This window comes from Xiphophorus hellerii, chromosome 13, assembly GCF_003331165.1.
Source record: "Xiphophorus hellerii strain 12219 chromosome 13, Xiphophorus_hellerii-4.1, whole genome shotgun sequence".
In the NCBI taxonomy this organism is placed as follows: Eukaryota; Metazoa; Chordata; class Actinopteri; order Cyprinodontiformes; family Poeciliidae; genus Xiphophorus; species Xiphophorus hellerii.
In genome coordinates this window covers 11,423,266-11,447,410 of record NC_045684.1, presented here as the reverse complement: position 1 = coordinate 11,447,410, position 24,145 = coordinate 11,423,266, and the positions used below count along the sequence as shown (strand labels likewise).

The 24,145-nt window shown below is 36.3% G+C and overlaps 1 protein-coding gene across 8 annotated transcripts in view; it reads right to left on the bottom strand.

Annotated features, from left to right (window-relative positions):
* Window positions 1-2,925: 2,925 nt before the first annotated feature.
* The window catches only part of LOC116730532 (sodium bicarbonate cotransporter 3-like), a 47,911-nt gene continuing 26,691 nt past the window's right edge, over window positions 2,926-24,145 (bottom strand). For 4 of the 8 annotated variants that reach the window (XM_032579835.1, XM_032579842.1, XM_032579838.1 and 1 more), the window contains 19 exons: window positions 23,008-23,123; window positions 22,125-22,282; window positions 20,871-20,958; window positions 20,601-20,747; window positions 20,148-20,254; window positions 17,304-17,478; window positions 15,742-15,875; window positions 15,395-15,640; window positions 14,882-14,990; window positions 13,376-13,537; window positions 12,575-12,688; window positions 12,317-12,478; window positions 11,281-11,532; window positions 11,066-11,134; window positions 10,751-10,924; window positions 10,215-10,352; window positions 9,747-9,850; window positions 8,315-8,431; window positions 2,926-5,631 (listed from right to left, as the gene is read on the bottom strand). In XM_032579835.1, coding sequence (XP_032435726.1) covers window positions 5,550-5,631; window positions 8,315-8,431; window positions 9,747-9,850; window positions 10,215-10,352; window positions 10,751-10,924; window positions 11,066-11,134; window positions 11,281-11,532; window positions 12,317-12,478; window positions 12,575-12,688; window positions 13,376-13,537; window positions 14,882-14,990; window positions 15,395-15,640; window positions 15,742-15,875; window positions 17,304-17,478; window positions 20,148-20,254; window positions 20,601-20,747; window positions 20,871-20,958; window positions 22,125-22,282; window positions 23,008-23,123 — 2,654 coding nt within the window. In that variant the 3' untranslated portion in view covers window positions 2,926-5,549. Of the gene's footprint in view, window positions 5,632-8,314; window positions 8,432-8,891; window positions 8,940-9,746; window positions 9,851-10,214; window positions 10,353-10,750; window positions 10,925-11,065; window positions 11,135-11,280; window positions 11,533-12,316; window positions 12,479-12,574; window positions 12,689-13,375; window positions 13,538-14,881; window positions 14,991-15,394; window positions 15,641-15,741; window positions 15,876-17,303; window positions 17,479-20,147; window positions 20,255-20,600; window positions 20,748-20,870; window positions 20,959-22,124; window positions 22,283-23,007; window positions 23,124-24,145 lie in introns of all 8 variants that reach the window. The other 4 variants (XM_032579837.1, XM_032579843.1, XM_032579839.1 and 1 more) reach the window with 3 other exon arrangements.

Here is a 24,145-nt window from a genome sequence, read left to right as displayed (position 1 = left end):
CTGACTGGCTGGTTTTTTGTTCTGATCCTAAAGTGAGGAGCATAAAGTCATCAAATGCTGTTTTTTTTTTATATATGTAAATTTGATTCGACAACTAATGAAAACCCTAAATTCAGTTTCTCAGAAAAATAAAATATAATCAAAAATAACTTTTAACGCTGCTTAGTGTCTAGCCCCAGTAGTCATTGGGCAACAGGCGGAGAACATCATGGAAAGTACAAACAATCATATGCACACCCATTTATATAAGAGCAATTTAGAGTAACAAAAAATAGAAATCCAGCACTCCATTATCTTTATTCTTTCTTTAATATGGACAAGCTGGATGCATTTGGCTTGAGGGAGAACTTGGTGAGAACAAGAAAAAGCTCGTGGAAAACTTTCAAACAGCTGCCCCACTATGCTGCCCTCCAAATGAAATGTAAAGTTAATATTTATTTGAAAAGAGGACGTTAAACCACTGAGCCCAGTCCACTGTCTCCTTAGTCCAAATGTGAACCCTTTTCAGCCTGTCCTAGTCAAAGTACATGTGCTGAGTTTTAATGCACTGACATTACTGCAGTCCACCATGCCTTACTCTTTAATGGGCTTTGCTTTTTTCTACAGAGTGCTGTTACCAATATTACTTGTGCAACTTTTTCCTCTCACTCACCTTTCAATTAATATTCATAAACACAGAACTCTGTGAACTCAGCTGCTTTACCAGTACTGTTTAGTACCTTATACCCTCAGGCTTCAACATGACTGTGTGTTAAAAAGGGTTTTGTTGATCTTATTTACTATTCAAATTGTCTTAGACTCTGGATGTTAGTAATTGTCATTAACTAAGACATAGTTATTAAAATAGCCATAAATCAGCTCTAGAAAATACACAATTTCAGTGCATTATAGTTTTTTGAATTGCATTAATTGAATTCAGTTTATTTATAAAGTGCAAATTTACAGCACATCATTACATTCAAATGAGCCTAAAAATCTTTCTATATAAGTAACTAAGATGAATTGCCCTGTATGACATTCTACTGTCACCTGCATAAATAATATTTTCCTAATTGGTATAATCAACCAATGATTATATCAATGTGTTCAACTTCTATTCTGAAGCTGCAGAAAATTCTAGTTATTTATTTCTCTTTTGTAACACGTCAAACTGTGTCCTTCACATTTCTCAGAATTTCAAGTTTTCAGCTGAAAAAGCAGAGAAGGTCTGACTTAATTTCCTCCAGCATTTACAGGTACAGCATGTCCTGACATTCATTATTAAATAAATAAATAAATAAATAATAACAGTTAATCACCTTTTACTATCACGGTAGATTAAGAGTCAGATGGAAAATTATTCAAATTTCTTAAACCAAGAAATTCACTGTACCTGTAACACTTGACCAAGTGCTGACTGACTGGGTCAAAACAAAAACACACAAAGGTTGGGCTTAATAGCTTAGGATGATATTATCCCAAATAAAAGGATCGGATCAAATACACAGTAATTAAGTATGATTTAATTACTGTGTATTTAAGTCATACACAGTAAGACAGTGTTCCATTATTCCAGGAATTATAACTGGTTGAATGGGAAATTGTATCTGTGCTCGTCTGCAGTCGTGTGTAACGTGTGTCGCTGCTGCCCCCTATTGCATTTGCTCTGAAATAACTTCTGTTTATTAAAATGTCAGCCAGAGCTCAGGTTGGAAACCATTTGTTAAAAAAGACCAAACTGTAACATGATCTCTGATATCCAGTCTACTAAGAAACGATAATACACATGGATTAACTTTGTACATGTATATATAATGAGAAACGTTCAAATAATTTTCAAATGTAATTATTACCATATTAACATTGTCGCAGTTGCCTGTCATGAAAACGTAAGTGCCTTCAGATATGAAGTTTTATTGACAATACATGGAAATAAAGACCAATAAGCTAACCACCTTTAACAGTAATGCCCTTTGCACAGCTTTAAAACGTTCCTTCAGTATGCTGAGGCGGGAACACTTAGGTTCAATTACAGACTTTGGGCTGTTTAGGCTCCATGATGCTTTACTTTTTCAGCCATTCTGCCGTAGATTTTGTGATGGTTTGGACAAAGCTACAGCTGTTAGATCAATGATCTCACATTTGGTTATAGAACATACTTCATTCATAGAGGAGTAACAAGAAGAATCTGCAAAATAAGCTCAAATCTGGTCTCAAAAGGTGATTTTTCCAAATTTTATTTATTTTTTGTTCATTTAGATACAACTTTTCAAATTTAGGTTGTACTGCCATATTTGCTTTTAATGGATTTGAAACAAACCTGCATGGGTTTAGTCAACATGTTGGAAATGCGTCATTGCTGACATTAAAAAACTGGAAGGATACATTTGTGCTTATACCCTGTGCTTGGATTTATCCAAACATGTCACAGTAGATCACGTTTAAACCCTAAACATGATGAACTCAAGTCCCATCATGTTGGTCATTTTGCCCTTGGACCAATTCATGGCCTTGCAGTTTCTTGGGATGGAGGAGCAGAAGGTGGTGACAAGATTTTTGAGGAAAGAAAATTTTATCTGCCAGGCAAGATTTATTTATTTATTTTCTTTACCATCAATGTGTCAATTCACACCCACTTTGAAAACCAACTGTCAATTTAAAGAAATGTTAAATTTTCACAGAAATATTTAACTATTTTAGCGATAATGTGTCAATGTTTTTGAGTATACTGACTCAGATTGGAACCAAAATAAAGGAGAATTGAATGGATAAAAAGTGACATTGTAACAAATAATCCATGGTTTCTGAGTACTCTGCTGCTGTGATTTCAGATTTCACAACTCCCACAAAAATCGTTCAAAAACTTTTTTCCTAACTACAACTAACTCGCCTCATTTAGGATTTGACAGCAGCTAGCATGCAGGATTAAAGAAAGACAGAAAGAAATCCCCAAGAGTTCATTTTATTGCTTTGCAACAATCAACCATGACAGAAGAAGTCAACAAACATAATAACTGATGATCTGTACATCAGTAGAAATACATTTTTACTAAGTGATTTCGGTGGCTAGACATCGCTTTCCATAGGAGACTTTTCATTCAGATTCATACATTTTGATTAGTGATCCTGTGAAAATAGAGTCTTTCATAATTTACACAATCTATATAATTCTGAAAGTACTCGACAGGTCTAATTTTCTGCAAAATAATTAAATATACGTACACATTTATATTTGACACTGACACCACGATAATTAACATTCACTGATTATGTAAATAAACTTTAGTTTAGTATTCTTAAATTTTGTTTTGTTCTTTTTGGTGGTGAGCACGTACTAGAGCTGTGACACAGAAACACATCATTTAGTTACATTTTAAATGGAAAACAGACAGAAGTCCATGTTTTTGGGAAAGACGTGGAAGAACACGACGGACACAGCGGTGTGATGGAGGTAACGGCCCCTTTCTGGAATCTGTGCGCCATCACATCAACCAGTACACAGCGCTTGCACACTAAGAGCATCAACAAGGCACCATAAACAGTCGTTTGCAGAGTCGCTACACACAGAGCCCATGAAACAGACGCACAAAATGTTGCAGGAAAATATTCTTGGGCATAATATTTGAGGAGTCCGGGACTCCAAACGTTGATTGGTAGAGAATACTGTGTTTATTGCTAAAACAGGACTGCACTTTTTCAAAAAAAAAAATTTAAATAAATAAAATAAAATAGAAATAAAATCAAGTTCCTACAATAACAGTTTTTACATGTACAGTAAATTATTTTGCATAAAACCATTTTAAATGCTAGACATTTCATATAACACACGGTTGATATTCACAATAATACAGACAGTATAAAAACAAGTGCAACTATAACTGCGGTCCACGAATACTCTGTTCTTTATTTTGCACCTTGACAGATTTTATTACTTATTAAAATATTTATGATGCCAGCGATGACAGAAAAAAACTAAAAATAAACAGAGACAAAGTAGTTATCACTGCCTTGTGACAAAAAAGAGACTAAAATCCTTTACCAATCTCAAATTGTAGTTGTACATCTCTAAAAAATTATATGAAAGGAAGTTAAACAAAGTTTACAGTCAAAGTGCTTCCTGTACAGTACAGACTGTATATGGCCTCTTTTCTACAATAATACAGATGAAGAGTACAGCACACAAAGAGATAAAATACTAACATCCACTACGCTCTGTGAGCTGAACAGTGAAAACAACTGACCAACTTCAGAGCAGCAATATCAAACACTGCATGTCCCCATGGAGACAAGAGAGATGGTTTATGAGTAAATCCAAAGGTCTTACAGTGTAAAGTCATGGTGCAATAGAAGTCTAATTATCTTTAGGATGAATTGAAAGGACAGCACCTTAATGCTGTTGTTAAGAGAAACACTGGTCAGAATTTTGTGGTCGGTTTCTGGTCTCTGACCTGCTGAAGCTGATTTTGAGCAGATTCCACTTTTGTTTAAAGAACTGATATAAGAAGATATAATAACTGCAATGAGAGAGGAGTCCCTGTAAAACAAGATTACAGAGCTGATATTTTAAACTGTTGTTAGATTATTAGCCAAAGTTAGCATGGCTAGCATCACTAAAACAGCAGTCTCCTGTGTGTTTTCTATGTTACTTCCAGATACATCATATTTCATGACAGTCAGATGCTGTTAACCCAAAAAGGGTAAAACAGACCACCATTGCTGTACTTTGTTCAACTTTCTTGCTATATGCTGAAAGTCTTGCTCTTTCTCGTAGCCAGAATCAGCCACAGAAATGACTAGGCATGTGGTAAAATAAAATATTTAAAATAGAGGTTGAAAACTTAAGGAAAAACAGCTTTACATGGCTCCAATACATTCCACCTTTCTGTTATCTGATGAAAGTCTTGTTCTCTCATGGCAGCTCAGAATGATCAGCCAACATATCTCTGTAGATGGAATAGCTTCCTTATGAAAAGTGTTTTAAGCTTTTTGTTGTTCTTTTCTAAAGAGAAGCCATAGTGTTTACATACGGTGCGTTCACTAACTATTAAAAGATTAGAATTTAGAGTGTCTGACTCGCCGGTCCCTATTTAGGGTTGATTGAGCTGAAAATTGCCTGATTGTGGTTCATGGTGCATCTCTGTTTGTTAAATAAACATTGGAGCTGTTCTTCCATACAAAAATATGAGGTAAAACAAAACCTGTACAGTTCTGTCACTGGGTTAAGTTTACACCAAACAAAGAATGATATAAAATTGTCAAATCTTGACTAAAAAAATGGCCTTCCTTTGGCATCTGCGGTTCAAATAGTTGAGAAGAACTGGCGAGCTTTAGAGAATCCCTAAAGGGTGAACGTCATAATTTCTTGATATTTCTTCTAGATGTTTGATATGATGTGCACCGTGGCACATTTGATGAACATGTAGGACTCTCAGCATTTGTGGGAGCTTGTCTGTTTCCCTGCAGTTGGGTTGTGCTGCTCCAGTTCAGTTTTGCTCTTTGCCCTGATGACGAGGCACCGTCTTAGCAGGAAAGTGTTGAGGGCTCAGGAGAAGAAGGTGAGCCTTCCTTTATCACAGGAAGGTTTCTGTAGTGGAGCCCTCTCCTGGTGAATCTGGGCTGACATCAACTCTTACACAGGCCACCTTCTCTTGGCTGTTCAGAGGCGAAGAAAGAAGAACAGGATGAGCGCTTGCATAGATTTGTGTTGTTTAAGGCAGTTACTAAGTGTCTCAATTACCAGTAATGCTATTTCAAGCATAGTAGTACCATAGTACCATGTAAGACAGCAGCTTCCAGTTCCAGAGTTCTGGCTAAACAAAGTCCCAGAAGGTCTGAGGTGTTTTACTGCATATAAATGGTCTAATTTAAATTCATACAAGTGCTAAAACGGTGCAGATTTATACTGAAACCGTAAGTTTCAAGTCCTTCCATAACAACAGACTGGAAACCACTTACTTACAGTTAAAATTAAAAGTTTTCTTAGTGACAGAAATGTGTTTGGTGGTTTCAAAAAATTCTATTACACACCGAGGATTGACTAATGAGTAGTTTCAGTAGTTCAAAAAAAAATCCACCAAATTCCTGTGAAGAGGAATTTGGAACTTTTCTTTTTGTTTGCATCTGTAATCTACTGGGACAAGCTGCAGATAGACTTCTGGGCCAAACCCCAACCAGATGGGTCCCATTTAAAACTCTTTAGTGCTTAGGTGCTACTACAGGCTCTCACTGGAGTTACTCTTAAAATATGCTTACATTTCTCTCTCTCTCTGTTAATGACAAAACAATTTTACAAATTTGCAAATATTCAAAAGGAAGATTCCTCACCAGTAGCCTTGCAAGTAGTTAGAACTTCCTGCAGATTTTAGGTCTCATGTGCTGTCCTTGCAACAAGGCTTTTATCCAAAATTCTTCACTGTACTGTCTCTGCAAATGCTCTCAAATCCACCTGCTACCAATGTTGAACAAGCTCTGGACAGGAAGTAACAACTTTTTAAGATGACATACCCCTCAACAGGACATAATGCTGGCCCTTGCTGGGCACTCTTAAAGCCAGTACAGTTTTCTTTACTATTAAACATATCACCTTGAGTTTTTCAGCGATTCAGGAAACCTTTTCTTTGAGTAAAATATCATTAGCAGCTGTTTCTTGCATCTACCTACACACTTTTCACAAGAATACAACAACTTCCAGCACATCTGTTCTTTTGTACAGCAATCAGAGTTGCTGTGCTACTAACTGGGTTGTGCTGAAGAGACGTTACCTTGAAATTTGGTGTCATTGGAGAAATTAGGTGAAACTACTTAGCATTTGAAATAATGCACAATAATAAAAGCAAATTTAAAACAGAATATGAAGAAAACATTTCTGTCAAGGTCAAAACTTGTGGCCATAACAGTAGATGACACATTACACATTTAGATCGGTGAACTTAGAGACCTGAGACTGTAACAACTAAGCCTTTCCTATTTTGAAATAGAAAACGGTTTAACATTTTCATAGACGATTAATTTATTTGTTGATATACATGTAAAACAACTAAAAAATATTTCTTAGATTTTTTATATAATTTTTAAAGATATGATCACAAAGCATTCTAATATGTTTCAGTTTAAATAACAGTGGAACATCTCCCAATTCTTCTGGGGGTCTAAACTTTTTCAGTATTTTCTGTCTGTTCAATGCTTTTATTCTTTATTTATGGTGACTATGTTTATGACTCTGTTTAACTGTAGTTCTGAAAAAATTCAAAGTCAATTGTAAATGTTGTCCCATTTTAATAGTCTGTGAAGTTAAACTTTCAAGACTCTACACACCCATGTTAAAATCCAGGTATTTGTGATTAAAAATATCAAACTAAGATGAATAATTAAAAAAATTCCCCACATTTATATGGATTTATACGAATAAAAAATCTCTTAGAAGGAAAAGAAAACTAAACACAAAAGCAACAATAACCCAACTTTATGTTAATATTTACCCATAATACCTTGCAAAACTGTCTATCAGAAATCTATTAGATGTCTCTTATTCACAACCTTCTTTGTGTGACTCCTTACTCTTGGATTTAGCTTTGGAATCAGGCAAAGTCAGTCCAAAACTTGAATTTTCCTTTCAACTGTGATGCTGAATATTCCCTTTTCACCTTTCTAGTAAACAGCTGAGGTGTTTAGGTTCGTAATTTCAATCATATTGGCAAAACCTCCAGCTCCACCTGAAGAAAGGTAATTCAGGTCATAATATTGGAACTATTTTCCTGTGGAAACGGTTTTCTTCTGGGATCGTTTTAAGTCAAATCCACATTGGAAATGTCTCCCTGTAGCATATGTTAGCCACATGTAGATGTTTTGCTTTCTCTGTTTGACAGCATCACTTCTTAGTAAGACAGAAAACACAGTATTAACGTCACCTGCAGAACAAAACCAGTTTCACAAAAGTTCATATAGCTGCTTCTGTGCTGATATCAATCTCTTCTTGTTTTTGAAACCTCACTGTTGTCTAGACCTGGAGAAAACATATAACTATTGGAATAAGACTGTTATATGGAATTGCTTGGAATGCAGTATTCATATTTCAAATGTCATCAGGACATATTTTTGTGAGGAATTAATGTTACAACAAAGGTGAACATTTTTTCATTGTGTTTGTATAATAAAACCTGACATGTTAGCAGGGGTCTGTACAGTTTTGAGACTCAGATTAGGTTTGCTTGTCTCCGTGTCAACATCATGATCTGACAGAGTCATAAACATGCTTCGGTAAAGTAGTCTCCAAAACAAACTAATCTCATCGCACTGATGGGAGGCTCTGGAAAACTGCAGGAGATGGCATAGCTACCTTCCTGAACGCCTCACAGGTTGGACACAGAACTCTGCACTCGAGTTCACTGCTTTCCACACTGCGGTTTGGACCATTTCATCAGAGATATTTACAACCAAGGCGTCAGAATCAGAACTACATGCCAAAATGCAAACATAAAACACAAAGAGAAAGACAGGCATGTGGACATTTGAGTCAGTGGGAAAGGATGAGAGCAGAACAGTTCAAACACGCAGACACAAGCACAGAAATTATGGGTTTAGAAAACAAACTGCAGCACAGGAAGACGGATCACAACCAGAACAGTCCAGATTAACACACAGAAAGAAATGTTTGCATCTTAAGCAAGAACTATTTGTTTAACAGCTATTGGTTTTTAGATTCCTAAAGTAAGTAAAAGTTAAATCTTTTGAAAACAAAACATTTCAACAGAAACTATTTAACCTTCAAAAAAAAAAAAGGCATCTTTTTTTTTTATTTTTTTTTAAGATTAATAGCAATATAGTGACATTTGTGCCATGCCAGTATGGATAACCAGAGTTAATATGAAGCCATGTGGCTCAGATGTTTTGCATCAGACACTCAGCCCTGCTACCTGTTCTTGGATTGGAGGCTTTCGGTCACTACTCCTATTCTGTATGATCTGTTTGAGATGGACATAATTACACACAACTCTACAAATGGCCATTTCAAGTCGTACAGGACAACATGATGAAACAGCAAATCAATTCTTCTGGGAAACAACATTCTGTTGGGATCAATTAAGCATTTTTAAATTTGATTTTTAGTTCTACATTCTGATCAATGAGCCCAAATCCTGTCTATTTTTATTATTGTGTAAGTTCGGCCTGAAGACATTAGGTCAAAACTGACTGATATTTAAAATTGTGGATAATTCCACCCATATTGACAAAACAAAAGAATAAAATTGCACTAATACTCCATCATATGTCTTTACTGCAGATATATTTCTAAATGCATGCTTGCGCCAAATATATATCTAGGAACAGTGGCTCAAAAGTTGAAGTTTAGTTTTATCAAATCATAACAGATTCATCCTCTAGGTGTAGATTTTTTCTGAACTTCTCTTTATCTTTCTTAAGTCAAAAGCTGTCAGAAGCGGAACAGGAAGTTATTGTCAGAAGTTCTTCATGGATTCTGTTGGAATCATGGCAGCCTCAATGACGAGTTTATGTTTTGTGTTTTCAATCATTTTCTCCCCAATGTGTTAATTTTTTTTAATTGTACAGTATCTATGCCACATAACAGGTGAAAAAACATTTTTGAACAATTTATTGCATTTTCATCTTTTTAACATTACAAAATCCAGGCTTTTTGACAGCAGTGTGAACATTTGTTTGATCCACTGTAAGTAGATCACAATAACATTAATGTCGTAACGTAAAGCATTTAATTACGAGCAGGACTATTTAGGGACGGCAAGGCTCACCTTCCTGAAAACGCGTTCACTGGGATGTTCAGCCGGTTTGAGCCTTCAAAGCGAACCTTCATCTTCCGCTCTTCTTCTTCTTCCTCCAGTCGAGATTCTTCCTCCTTAAGCAAACAGTGTTATAACCATTCATTTCAAAACAATCATTGCCAGGATTTGCTGTTTTACTTCTTAAAGTGACAACAATTTCCTGCTTTGAGATTCATTTTATTTACTTTTGATTTTAAGCATTTAAAAAGTCCAGGTATAACACTGATTCCATGGCCCTTATTAGGTTTATTTGGATAACAATAAAAATCTGAAAATAAAGTTGCATAATCTAAATGGTTGGATTTGTTGCTGAATGGTTAAGTATTTCATAGCAACATGAAATGCCTAGTCTGATCAATTTGCAAAATCTGTCTTTATATATTTATACAACCTAGAATAATTGATTCCCACAGAAAACAGCCATGTAAATTAATTCACCAGCTTTTCTTGTGCTTTCTTTTTCTTGTCATCCTCTGTCTTCTTCTTGCTTTCTGGCATCAGGTCATCGAGCCAACTCAACTCTCTATTAGTAAACAAAAGGTCCAGAAGCTTTCGAATAAACACAAGAGCCAAAACCTGCAGAGAAGAAATATGCAAGAAATAAATTAAATGTAGTCTAGGAAGTATGCTCTAAATATTGAAAATAATTGACAACAATCTTAATTAATAGTGATTGATTTGCCATATTACACATTCAAAGTAAATGCGGTTTCATCTTTTTAACATTACAAAATCCTGGCTTTTTGACAGCAGCGTGAAGATTTGTTTGATCCAATGTAAGCAGATCACAATAAAATTAATGCTGTAACGTTTATGTTTATTCAGTGGGCCTTTCATGCTAAAAAAAAAAGAAAAAGCTAAATAAATTAAATATAACCTACCCAGCCGTACAGTCACAGTAAGCTGTCAGTGTGTCATTTTAGATCAGGTCTAACTGTTTAAAATAATGACTCCAAACGTAATCAAATAATTACCATCATGGGAAACACGACAGCTGCTGCAGAGGCTTTTATGACCCATAGCAACACCAAACAGGTGAGCTGCACTAGCGTGAACACATGAACCTTCCAGAGCGGCACGTAGCGCAGGTAGATCAGATCGGGCTGGTGCTTTGCAGGCATGCCAAACAATTTGATTCTGTCAAAGAACTAAGGAGAAAAATACAAAGCTACTGATAAATGCTGTGATTAAGACAAGAGAAACGCGGACATACAAAAATGTAACTGTTATTTAATGTTAAATAAAGGCAGACAGATCTTTCATAAAACACTGGAGGAGCAGAATCTTACCTGAATGCCTTTGAGGGAAGAAACACCCATGTAGAGAAAAACTCCATACAGAACAGGCATGGGAATAAACTGTAAAAAGCCACAAATCACATGTATTAATTAATTAACTTATATTTAGTCATAAAATGCAGAAAACTTTATAAACATTCATAATATGACTTGCATCCTATTACTTTCCTACACAGTGAAATGAAACATTATTCCGCCGATCTCACCTTCAGCACCGAGGTCATGAAAACAGAGCAGCCCATGAGGGTAAAAATCATGAATCCTGTGACCCGCTGCTCCCGAATGCCCAGAAACTTGGGCTGTTCTCCCGGCGCTGAGCAGCCGGACTCCACCTTCAGGCTGTTCACATGGGAGATGGACAAGACGGTCGCAGCCACGAACCATGGCAAGCCCATAATGGAGCACACCCCCAGCATTATTGCTACTATAAGGAGATCCAGGTGATAACCACATCCTTTCTGTAGGAGAAAAAGGAAAGTGTTGAATTATATGACAAACTGTAGATGACAGCAAGTTTGACATACACGTTGAATTTTACTGTACATTATAGCTTGTGTAAGTCTCTGAGCCATGTATTGTTTGCTTATTTTAGATTCAAGAGCATTCAAGTTTGCAATACATTCGATTCTTGCTGAACAGCCACATACCATATTTTACGGATTATATGTTTTCTTCAGTTAGGCTCGTCCTGCTACTTAGTCAGGTGCGACTTAAATACGTTTTTTTTTCTCTCTTCATGAAGCATTTCTTGACTGATGTGTCAAATGTTAATTCATACTGTTGGACTTGAACCAAGGATGAAACATTACTGTCTGCTCCCACAAAGAAAGCTAATTGCAGGATGAAAGAAAGACAGCCTGAGCTGAAGAAAGGAGTCCACAGCTGGCTGCATAAAAAACGTGTTGCTGGGAGAGGTTTGTGAACAATGCAGTTACGTCTGCACGTCCAAATAGTTGCCAAGGAGATGAATATAAATTACTTTGCTTTGGGGCCTTCCTTGTGTAATGCTTCATGTAATTTTTACGCTGCATGCGTCTCTGCCTCGCTATGCGGTGCTCGGACATCGGTGCACCAGCAAACATCCAAGCCAAGGTTAACACGTGTCACCGGATTATATCATTAACATGGCCACTTTCTAAATTAATGTAACTTATAGTTCAGGGTGACTTGTATGTTTTTTCTTCTTCATTTGTCGACTAATGCAACTTACACTCAGTCATTCTTTTCTAAGTCAGCTCTAACCTTCAGCTTGTGCTCCTTGCGGTTGATGATGACTGCAGTGATCTGCTGGTCCATAAAGATGAGGATTGTGCAGAGTAAAGCAGGAACCGCTGCCACCAGCAGCGTCCACCAGGGGTTTTCTCCTAATGGATCCATCAGCCAGCCTCTGTGCTTTGATGTTGGCTGCGGGGGAAAATTATGTTTTCACTTAGTTCACAAGGCATGAAGCTTAAACATTTTCTTAAACAAAATGGAGCAAAATGATAATACAATGTTAACCTCAAAGCGATCCGGGACATGCAGTTTAGGACTCGGAATCCCCATCAGATAATCCACAAGCACCATAATCATTATGGTTAAAAACACGGCAAAATCACTGATGGTGGAACGCACCTACAAGGCAAGCATACACACAAAACCAGAAGGGGTAATTTAATTCTAAAATATAATTTAAACCTACTTCATTTCAAGCACACTCTTTCTGCAGACACGCAGAAGTAATAATTATACTTCTGTCAACAGTGAAAATCACACAATGCCAACATCTGCCCACACCAAGTGATAATAGGCTAGATGCTGTGTGTGGGAGGACGCTCTGTTCCTTCTGCACATATAACTGCTGAAGCATGATAACAACTGACGAAATGTAAACATTTACAGAACCGTGAAAACTTTGTAGGTACAACCACCCACACTAGAGGAGAAACATACATTTTTCTTTCTGTCCGTATTTTCTTTTTAATAATATACAATACAGTCAGATTTAATATTTTGGAATATTACTTAAAATGTAATTTATTTCAGTAACTCAGTTTACTAAGTGATTTACTTACTGATGTTTTTAAGCCTTTGTTTCAGCTAATGATGATAATTTTATGCTTACAGCAAATTAAAACACAACATTAAAGATTAGAAAATTACATCCGACCAATAAAAATATTTTGTTACACAGATGAAAAGTATGTATAATACCTGCAGACGAACTGGTCTCATCTGAACACATATTCTAATATATTGAATATGATTGTACATGACGTATTTATCACATGTTTTCTACAGCACCAAAAACAAACATCTCACCTTTGTGGGGAAGTATGTCTCTGTCTTAAACTGCTTGAGGAATGACGATAAAAAGAAGGTGGTGAAAAAGAGGATAATGGACCAGAAAAGAACATCTGGGATGTAAGGACCATGGTGACCACAGGCAGGACCCACAAACTCCCCATCAAGCAATTTACACATCTAAAGGAAAAGGAGAATATAATTACTATTGTAATGTGGGAGTTATATTTATTTTGACTTGACAGCAGTTTTAGAAACATTTGCAGCTTACAAATGTTGTTCAGGTAGGTTAGATATATTTTAAGTCAGGGATTTTCAAAGTGCGGCAAATATTTCCCCTAGGGGGCGCCAGAGTTCTTCATGGGGGAAAGGGAGGTTCACATGAGCAAAAACAAAAAAACAGGAAACGTAATTTTGGACATGGGAAACGCTTCGGTGTATGTGAGCTAGCTTTGGGTGTCTATAGATTTTTATCTAGAGCCTCAGCTGTTTGGCTGGCAGCACTTCTCATTGTGTTTCTTCGGTATACTCGGGGGACACTGCATGTAGCTCACTGGAATTTGAATCCACTTCCTGAACCCAATCTGTGCAAATCCCCAGAGTCCTGCCACGACAGATGCTCTGACCTACTAGTGTAGCCGTTACAACTTGCCCCCTGACAAACTCAATAAATCTTTGGACTTGTCCAATTTTTTGCTTCTAACACATCAACTTTGAAAACAAAATGTTCTCTTTGGTACCAATACAACCCATCCACTGGTATGTGCAATGATGAAGATTTATTCTGTTATTTGCTTCACCCGTTCATGCTTACAATTTTTTTGAACTTTTTTATCCATCAAAGTTCAATACACAACAATTTAAAATGTAATAAATTGGTAATTGGTTACATGTGGTGATGCTATTCCCAGTCTGTCTCTGTGTGTTGACTGATATGCACAATAGTTCACAACAGAAACTGCCATAAAGCTTAGAGTGGTAAAATTGCTAAGTTATTAAACTGCTCCAAATTCAGTGTCATTTAAAAAAAAAATCCATTGAAACAGATAAACATCCAGAGTTTCTTCTGCTTTAAGTGCCAGAAATATTTGTCTTTGTAGAGTTTCTTCAGGTCTTAAATCTTACTACTTGTCGTGAAATTTACCGGAAAAAAATGCTAAATAATTTTAGTAATGTATATGGCTCAGTATTGAGATTGATTTCCACTATTTTATTGGATGTTAGCTACATCTTTACAGCATTTGTTAAGCTAGTGAACTGAACAATATTTTCATTAGAATAAAACAATATGATAGACAAGTAATGTGACATTCTGTGTTCATTAACTGTTCATTGTTATAATTGGCTTTTATTTCATTATACCACTTTTAAAATGTTTTACCCAGATAAGGAAACATCTAAACGAGAGTCTAGATCAAAGTAGAAAGTAAGTCCGTTCTCCATCTTTGCTTCCCATGAATCACAGTCTCTCTGAGGCTGTAAATACGGATTTTCCCACCAGAGGTCAATATGAGGCAGTCTCACCGAAACATTGAGGTTGCTCCATGGTATAGAGTCTGAGCTGTTGTACCCTGTTCGGTTCCATTGCTGCAAGAGCTGATCGGATGCATTGGCTGGTGGAGAGCACTGACACCTGGGAACAACAGAACCAACAGTAAAATAGTAAACTGATTCCACTAAACATGCTTATTAAGGAGAAGGGATTGACATGGTCTGCTTAGCCTTCAAAAATAGATTACAATTAAACAACTGGCATATGATCAACTGAGTTTGACTGCACTGAGGAATAACTATGACTAAATTTGAGTGTATGTAAATCTGCTTCTATCTGTACAATTAGATGACATCTGTATAAATTGTATTGATTTTATAATATAAATAATGGATATGAATTTTACCTGTTTGTCTTCAGATGACTAAATGCATAAACTGAAACTGGACTGCAAAGATTTAATTGGACAAAAACTTAAAACGCATTCTTAGGAAAGTCTATGAGCAGAAAAACATTCAGACAATGAACATAATATTAATACTCACGAGTAAAAAGTCAGATTGTCTAAATTGTTGTGCATGTTGACGGGGTAATATTCTCCGAGGTGAAAGAGCTTCTCCAGAGCCTCGTAGATGAAGATTATGCAGATGAGGGCTGCGAAGGCCTCCTCTGTGAAGCGGGTGATGTAGCAGACCAGCGAGCTTGCATCCGTGGCTACCAGCAAAATGCACAGGAACGCCGTCCACAGTCCGATGCTGGTCCGCAGAGACAAGTAGGACAGGCCATAATCCCTGGAAAAGAAAGGAAGCAAGACCATGGAGGTTGAAGAAATTTATTAAATAGTAAATACATTGACAAATTATGAAATCCCATTGCTGTAATATGAACTCACTTGCAGAACTTGAAGAGGATCTTTTCAAACACTAAAACAGGCCCTGTGCTTCCAAGAATTGTGAGAGGCTGCCCCGCGAACAGTGAGTATGCCACTCCTGTCAGTGATGCTCCAAACAGGGATTCTATTGCACTCTGCAGAGACGGACAGAGTGAGGGAAAGGAAACAGCGGGAAAAAAACTGGGTGAAAATAGGAAGTAGGTAAAAAAAAAAAAAAAAAAAAGGAAACCCAGGGAAGAAAAAAAGAGAGCTTCAATTGAACATGAGAGCCTCGGCAGACAGCTGAAATGTTTCCACGCCGCTGACTTGTCGAAAGTCGTATCTTTGTGTTGCTCTTGCCCTGCTGAGTTTACTCAGACACATTACACACATCAGCTGACAGACTGTCTGTGCCAACAGTTGCTGGCCTAGTAAGGGCATCTGAATAAAAGGGAGGGAGAGAAAAAAAAGAGAGGGGGAGCAACACTGTACTGGACAAAGTCCATCTAAGTAAACTGAGACATACGCTGCATTACAGATAATTTTATAACATAAAATATCTTTTGTACAATCAATCCGAGGTTTCCAGGATAGTTCAAAAGAGGCTAGATAGGAGCAAATCTAGAAAACCAAATTTTAATGTGAAAGTGACTCACCAATTTTATTTTCTGCTGCAGTCTGACGTTAAGCAAAAAATTACTAAATTAGTAGTTTCTCCTGATAACAGTGAGCTGATCACACTGAGGTTCTACAGCCTGAATGTTTTTATGTAGGTTGTTTTATGAGTTGCAACTATTGTAAAATCAGATTAGAAACCCTATTAGCTGCTGCTCCACTTTCTCCTCATCTTCAAGTACAATAACAGGACTTCTAATTAACAGCAAGAAAGATGGATTTTATTTGGATTTTGCGACCTGAAAAAAAAAAAGAACTTTCAAACAATCAACCTATGCACAATTTGGAGGTGTGTGCGACTTTTTACAGTTGCCAACATGATTCTGCTGGAAACCCAGCACATGCTAATTCTGTGTTTAAGGAGTCTGAACATAAAGCTGGTTTTACTGGCTCAGAAATTATGGATCATTTGATGGTGTGTTCAATTTAGCTACTTGTTGAGCCATAGCAGGAACTGGGTGCAATGTGCTTTGCAACTGCACCACAAAAGTTATTATATTAAATTATACGCCCCTCCCCAATACTGATCTACAGCCCTGTGAGTGTGTAGTTAGCTTGAAGCCTCAGTTTTAAATTATCTGATGACCAGGCTGCCCCCAGGAACAAGATATGTTGCAATGGATTTTGATGAAGACCAGTAGACATCTTGAAACCCTGTAGAGACTACCATGCTCTTTTAGATTTTCAATGTTCTGGTTTGGTTTTAATCCAGTGTGATGGGGGACTTATTAAATATATATTTTTATGGACACAAAGCAGAGACTGAGCCACATACCAAATCAGTGGAGAAGTTCTGTACTGAAGTTCAAACTGTAGACATATTTTGATTTTAAAGTCAGGAGATTTCCTTTTTACTGGGTTCTTGAAAAGCCTATAAAACTGACTTTTAAGGGACTCGTGTGACTCACTATGTTGCCTTTCGTCGCCTCTCCAAGCAGACCTCCAAATGTGATGACAGGGGACATGCAGGCACAGTAGAGAAAAAGAATAGAGGCTAGACACTGAAGATTGAGCGAATCCTTGATGTCGCTCCAGTAGAAGGGCACTTTCCGCTTCACATCCAGGAACAAACCTCCAAAAATCCTGGGAGTGGAGACAGTAAGAATGTGTTTAGAATTTCCCAGTGACACTGCAGTACATCAACTTAAATAAAAAGTTGGTTTTTTTTTTAAATGTAATGTTAAGCCTAAGGAGTTTTTAGTGTTTTTAGATTGTTTACACTTCATTCAGAAACATATCTCTTAAAAAGTTGTGTGAATTGTTGCTCTTGCAGAGCAAATCTAAGCACCTTTAATTAATAGTGTTTTTTTTTTTTTTTGCTTTGTTAATAATTGAAAGAGATAAAATCCAGATAATGGGGGGAAAAAGCATTGCTCTGCTTGTGTCTTTGTCAGATTGCATTGAGAGATTCTATTTTTGAAAATCATTTCTCACCTTGAACTTTTTTTTCTGACACCTGTCCAGCAGTTCTGCTGGGAGGTCTTTTTTCATTTTCATACCCCCACATCTCTGCTACAACTTCCCCTGCAGTCACCTTTACACAGCAACACATTTCTCTTTACATTAACTTACTGCACTCAGTTTCACTCTGCTTTCCTCCACTAGGCTCTTTATAGCACTAACCTATCATAGTGCTATAAAGATGCAGAGTCATTCTGTAAAAAATACAGTGACTCTTAGTAGATGTGGATGTGTGGGGGGCGGGGTGTGTGTGTGTGTGTGTGTTTGTGTGAGGTTTTCAAACAAAAACGTTCTCTTTGCTGTGTGGCTCTGGAGATTCATAATCAGTAATCCATAAATGTCTGCTGTGGAGTTACACACAGAGTGCAGCCTTGTATCTGTTTCGTAACAAATTGTTGTTGAGATTATAAGTCTTACTTCAAAGGAAATGGATGTTAACAACAACTAAGACCGGTCACACAGAAATTAACATATGAATTGGAGCTATTGCAATTTATGTTAATTATTGCAGTAGTTTTAATTTATACCCAATCTATTCTCTAATATATTTAAAGAATACAGTTTCCCAAAAATCAAGACCTGATATTTAAAGAATAGATATTGCACATTAACAAGAGACATAAACTCCACAATAAAGATGTGTAAAAAGCCTTAAATAAATGTATGTTGTTGTTTTTTTTTTGCAGTAGCATAATCTTGGATGGAATTTCTCAAACAATCCAACCTGTAATTTAAGAGCATTTGTTCTGTGAGATTTTTTAAAGGAAATATTGTAATAAAAATCACTGGTGGATTTTACAATTTATGTGTTATTTCTTTTCAAGTTCATCACAGACTCCAGCAATTCTTAATTCGTAATACACAACAACCAACCTGACAGTCTTGCTTTTGGACTCTAGGAGAAAACATAACTTTACTTTTTACAAGCAAAAAGATTTTTTTAATCAACCTAAAAATATTTTTTATACTCATTTGAAAGAAGTTGTACCACTTCTCTACCACTCTACATCTGCTCATGTCTACAGTCTAAAGAATGATAAAACGTTTAAAACAACTAAAACTGTTTAAATCAAGGCTGAATGAGGACCAAACTTCAGTGAAAAGAATGATAAGGAAGGTTAAAAAAAATCTCCAAAGGTAAAGAGTGTCATCTTAAGGTCACCAGGTTTCCACAAAATTAATTAATAATTTTATAATGTCTTTCGTAAACAACTTTATCAGAGGGTCAATAATAGTCGCATGTGCCATATTACTGCCATAAAAGAAGCAGAAGATAATTACTTTCTGAGGTCAACAATGAAAAAAAGAGATTAAACGATTCAGTAACAGCCTTTCTGTGCTGATTTACAGTCATGGATTTGTCATTGAATTTTCTGTCTATTTCTTGTGTGATTTGGCACACTACAGCCTTTTGTCTTCCATTTTACTACTTTAATAACATTTTTTTAACAACAACCTATTAACTGGGACCACTTCTTATAAGGCTTAAGATGGATCAAATGAAGGGACATTTACTAATTTGCTGAAAAATTCCTTATTTGTTGATATGATTTTTAGACACTCCTAATTAACTGTGAACAGGTTTTATGTCAGGTACATCCCATTCTATTCTGCACTTGTCCCTTTTTCCAAAGACTTTTCAAAGACACAGTCAAACATAATGGGATCTGACAAGCTTAGAAGCAATACTTCTTTGGAAAATTGTTAATACTAAGAGCAACAACACTGTATATTTCTCAATTTTCAAGCACATTTTTATACAGGTAAACCCAAAATTATTTATGCCTTTTGTAGATTTAAAATGATCTTCATTCACCGAAGAAGTTTGCTTCTGATTGGAAAGAATGATTGACAAAAGACATGTTGATGTTTTTTTTTTGCATATTTCCATCTGTATTTTTGGACATTCATCTTTTTGATAAACTCGATGTTTTTAGGTTAGAGAACCTCTTTGCTTTAGTTCCTTACACAGACTGTTTTATTGGATTCTGTTGGAGGTAGGCCTCTCAATGGGCCCCTTTAAACAAGTTTATTAATTCCAGTCAGATGAGACATGCTGGTCAAATTAAAAGATGACTTAATTAAATCTAAATCTCCCAGTAATAATTTTAGGATTATCTGTGAATGAAAATGAAAATTCAATCAAGAGGCACCTAAATTATCTCATTTTCATGGACCAACATGTACTCTAACACAGATGGTAATTATTATGTTTTCTTTATTTGATGAAGTTATTTAATAAAAAAACTATCCAGATATAAATCTTGTGCAACAGAAAGTGCTTCATTAACCTCCCAGTCCTTTGAAGCTCAGGTCCTGCATGGTGATCGTCCTCTTTTTCCAGCTCTCCAGCTGGAGGTGCACTACCATTAGGGTGCGACGGTCTCTTTCTCTTCATCTACAGGCCAAGAAATGTTAATAAGTCATGCTTCAGATCTGTTCTGTTTTTCAATCCATTTGCTTTTATGAAGCTTTAAGGAGATAAACACTTGTCCAATGACGTTTGGAAGAAGGAGTTAAAAGTAGGTAAAATAAAAATTATAGTTCATGAGATGTTTGAAATCCTATAACGAAGTCTTAATGGTAAACGAACAACTGACAAGAGAAATCAATGTAAATCTCTCAGTATTTGTTAAAGATTTCTCATCTTTTAAACATTTTACAGATTAAGTTTAAAAACAGCAATTTGTAATTAAATGAATTATTCACAAAATAAAAAAGCCTTCGACAGAGAATGTACTAACCTGAGATGGGACGTTCTTCGGGGGCTCGATTCGGATGGTGGGGTCCCATTCACCAGGGGGCAGGACAGTTACCTGGTCAAGGAACTCATCTAATCCAGAGAGCAGATCTGTTCGGTCCTTGGCTTTATAAGCCACATCATGGAAGATCTACATAGCAAAATAAAGTGAGGAGTTACTGCTTAGTATTAATAATGAAAATTCATACAAAAAGGTGAACTAAAAAGAATATTTATAGTGACTAAGTATTAAATTATAGAAATGCTTTCTTACCTCATCTGTCATTAGTGTTGCCATTGATCTGCCAATTTCATGGTACTGTGGTCCTTTACCGTGCGGACCCAAAAGGAGAAAAAGAAACCTTTGCACAGGAGACACATTTATAAATACACAGTTTCCTCAGAAGATGAAGTCTTTCAATAAAACTGACTAATTTTCAAGTACATGTTCATTTTAAACTTTTGTCAGCGCACTTAGTTAAAATTAGTAGTAGTAGTAGTAATAACTGAAGTTTTGAATGGCTCAAACCATCTTTGCGTAGGAGCCACAACACAATGACTGATGAAACTTCATCAAATGATAAGAATTTGATGAAATATCAATATTTAGTCAGATATTTAGTCAAAGTTCACCACACAAAACTAGAGTTGTCTTTCAAATATCTGCAGTCATTATATTATCTTTTCTGTTTTTTTTATATGTAAAAAAAACAGGGCCTTCACAATTATTGACATTGTTGGTGAGGAACTTTTACATACGTTTCAGTTTAATTTCTATTACAGTGGACTTATCACACACTTAAAAATTTGCTGCTGCTCCATAATAGTGAACGTATTGTGAATGTTGCAAAAGAAACTTGGATCCTCATTCAGCTTTGTTTTTCACAGTTTCAATTGTTTTAAACTTTTTAAAATTGCTGCGCTGACTGTAGATATGGGAAAACTGAATTAATTATACATTTTTTGTTGCCCTTTCCCTCACATCAATCAGCACTCATCTCCGGCACTTGAACAGCATATTTTCTTCTTGATTTTAAAGAGTAGCAAAGACAAACTGGCCTCTGTTGTGTGTTGTACTCAGATTAATTATCCAGGGGAACATCAGTACCAGTAAATTTGTCCAATAAAGCCATTATTTCTTAAATTAGGATTTTCCTTCCACTTAATAAATTAATCCAAAATAAAGGTTGGATTTTTCTAAATTTTTTATTGAGAGATAATGCTGACTGATTTTGTTTTATTTGTGTCACATTTTAAATAGATTGGAAGTGTACTGTATCTTGATATGACTACTTGTGTTGCTACAACACAGTTTTGTTACGTACATTTAAACACATTATACGAAGAACAACAGACAAATAACAACAGTTGGAACTATATTGATTCCCTACATTATGCAATATAACTTTTACAGTGAGCTCTTTAAATCATCCTGACTAATCTCAGTTTAAGAAGCTGTCAGAATTGTTGTTTTTTAATTAAATATCTAATCCTAGAAGTTAAAGGCAGGTGTTTAAGATTACTGTACCTTGTGGGAACTGGTACCTCAGTAAGCCCTGTGATAAGGACTGCTGGTGATAACCGTACAAATGCAATTATAGGCTTCTCTAAAAAGTCCACTTCTCCAACAAGCACATTCGAAGCCTCAGCTCCAGGAGGAATCTTTTTCATGAAATTCATGTCCACCTGAAACCCACAAAATGTAAAATCAGATATACAAATAAAAACTAGTAATACGGTAGAAGTGGAGGGCTTGGGTGGAGGTATTACTGCATGCTGCATTCATTTGGAAAAGCCATGCAAAAAAATTGGGACAAAACAGAGAATGGAACAAAAATAACATGTGGAAATGGCAGCATGGAGACCTAGATAGTACTGAGCAAAGATAGTCCAGTTCTGTCATCAATTTCATAGTCTTCAAAGAACTGCTACTTATTATGTAAAATACAGATCTAAGCATGGCAACAATCCCTTCGTAGAAGTGAATCTGCATTCAGTCCTCTTTCCTATGACGCATATACACACTGCACCTTATTTTTTGGCAGGCGTAATGCCTGGTTGTATAACAGCAACTTATGGCAGTCTGCCATTTTATTTAATGGATGATACACTACAAAATGGGAGGAAAAAATGAAAGCCATGCAACAGAGGTACATTTTCAAACAGAAAGAGTTACATAATCAGAAAAGACTTTTTAATTGATTGATTTTTTTGTCCATTGGATGAGAAGCAGTGACTACTGATTTGTTTTATAGGAGAGGTTATGGGATGATTTGTGGAGGGGCTGCTTTAAACAGAAGACTGAAATGTCTGAGCAAACCCAGAAACTGAAGAAAAACACGGATGAACTTGAAGGGGTGCATTCCGACGTGATGGGACCCTGTCTGTGCTCAGTACTGTGGTCAGGTTACCTTGCTGAAGTCCACACTGCTGCTTTCTCTACTGACCCCTACTTTGGACGGCCTCCTCTCCATCGACTTGTTTCCATCCAGATTGTTTGGAAGAGAGTGCGGAGACACCATTGGTCCTGAGAGCGACAGAAAAGCAGGGGTGGACACTGTGTAAGTGTTGACCATAGGAGGAAATTACTAGACTATAGCACATTAAGTGGTGTAGCAGGAAATGTAATTTGCAGTGTCATTAGAAGTCAGATAAATTAAAGCCTTTTTTTTCCTACAGGAAATGTTAATTTCTAATAAATAAAAAATATAAAAGCTTTTTAGGCTATTTACAACATTCTCTACACTACAAGTGACTCAGACACAAACATATGCCTAATCTGTTCTGGTTAACAGAGGATCAACTAATATCAATAACATTCCACTGAATGTAATTCCTAAATAAGAAACAAATACTCAAATGGTGGATCTACTTTTTAATTTATTCAATTTTAGATGTATTTTGATTTGTAAAATTTGCATCCAAACAGGGAAAATTTCTACAAATGAATCCTGGAATGTCATGGTATCTCATAGTTCTGACACTACAGTAAAACCTGCTTAGCTTGAATTAAAACACTTTTTGTTTTGTACAGGTAAGTGGACACATTTATTCTTGTCATTTCAATGCTTATATATTTCTGTGCATAAACACTTTGACATTTCTTATTTGATTAGAACCATACCAGACCCAGGAAACGCTAGCACTCAATATGACATGATAGAGGGAGATGAAATGAGGGGGTAATGTACTGAATCAAAGGATAGCACAAGCCTATCCTCTGAATTCCTTTCTTTTACCAGGTTCTTCGCCTCTCATTTTCATACTTCCAGAAGCTCATGGGTCAAAATTTAAACACCCCATTTTCTGCCAGCATACGCTTTCATCATTGATCTGTACCCTGGAGTAACCCCAGTGGGTGCTAGGTAACTTGGACCGCTGAACAGAAGCACGATTGCTCACAAACCCAACAAAGCCTTTAGGAATATAGGGTGGATTATAATAGACAGTGTCTGCCGAAAGAATGACATTCAGGAGCACTAAGCCCTGGAATGCTCTCCCACACCAGCCTTTCAAGCTGTGGCGTCACTGTACTGGCTCACTCATTTG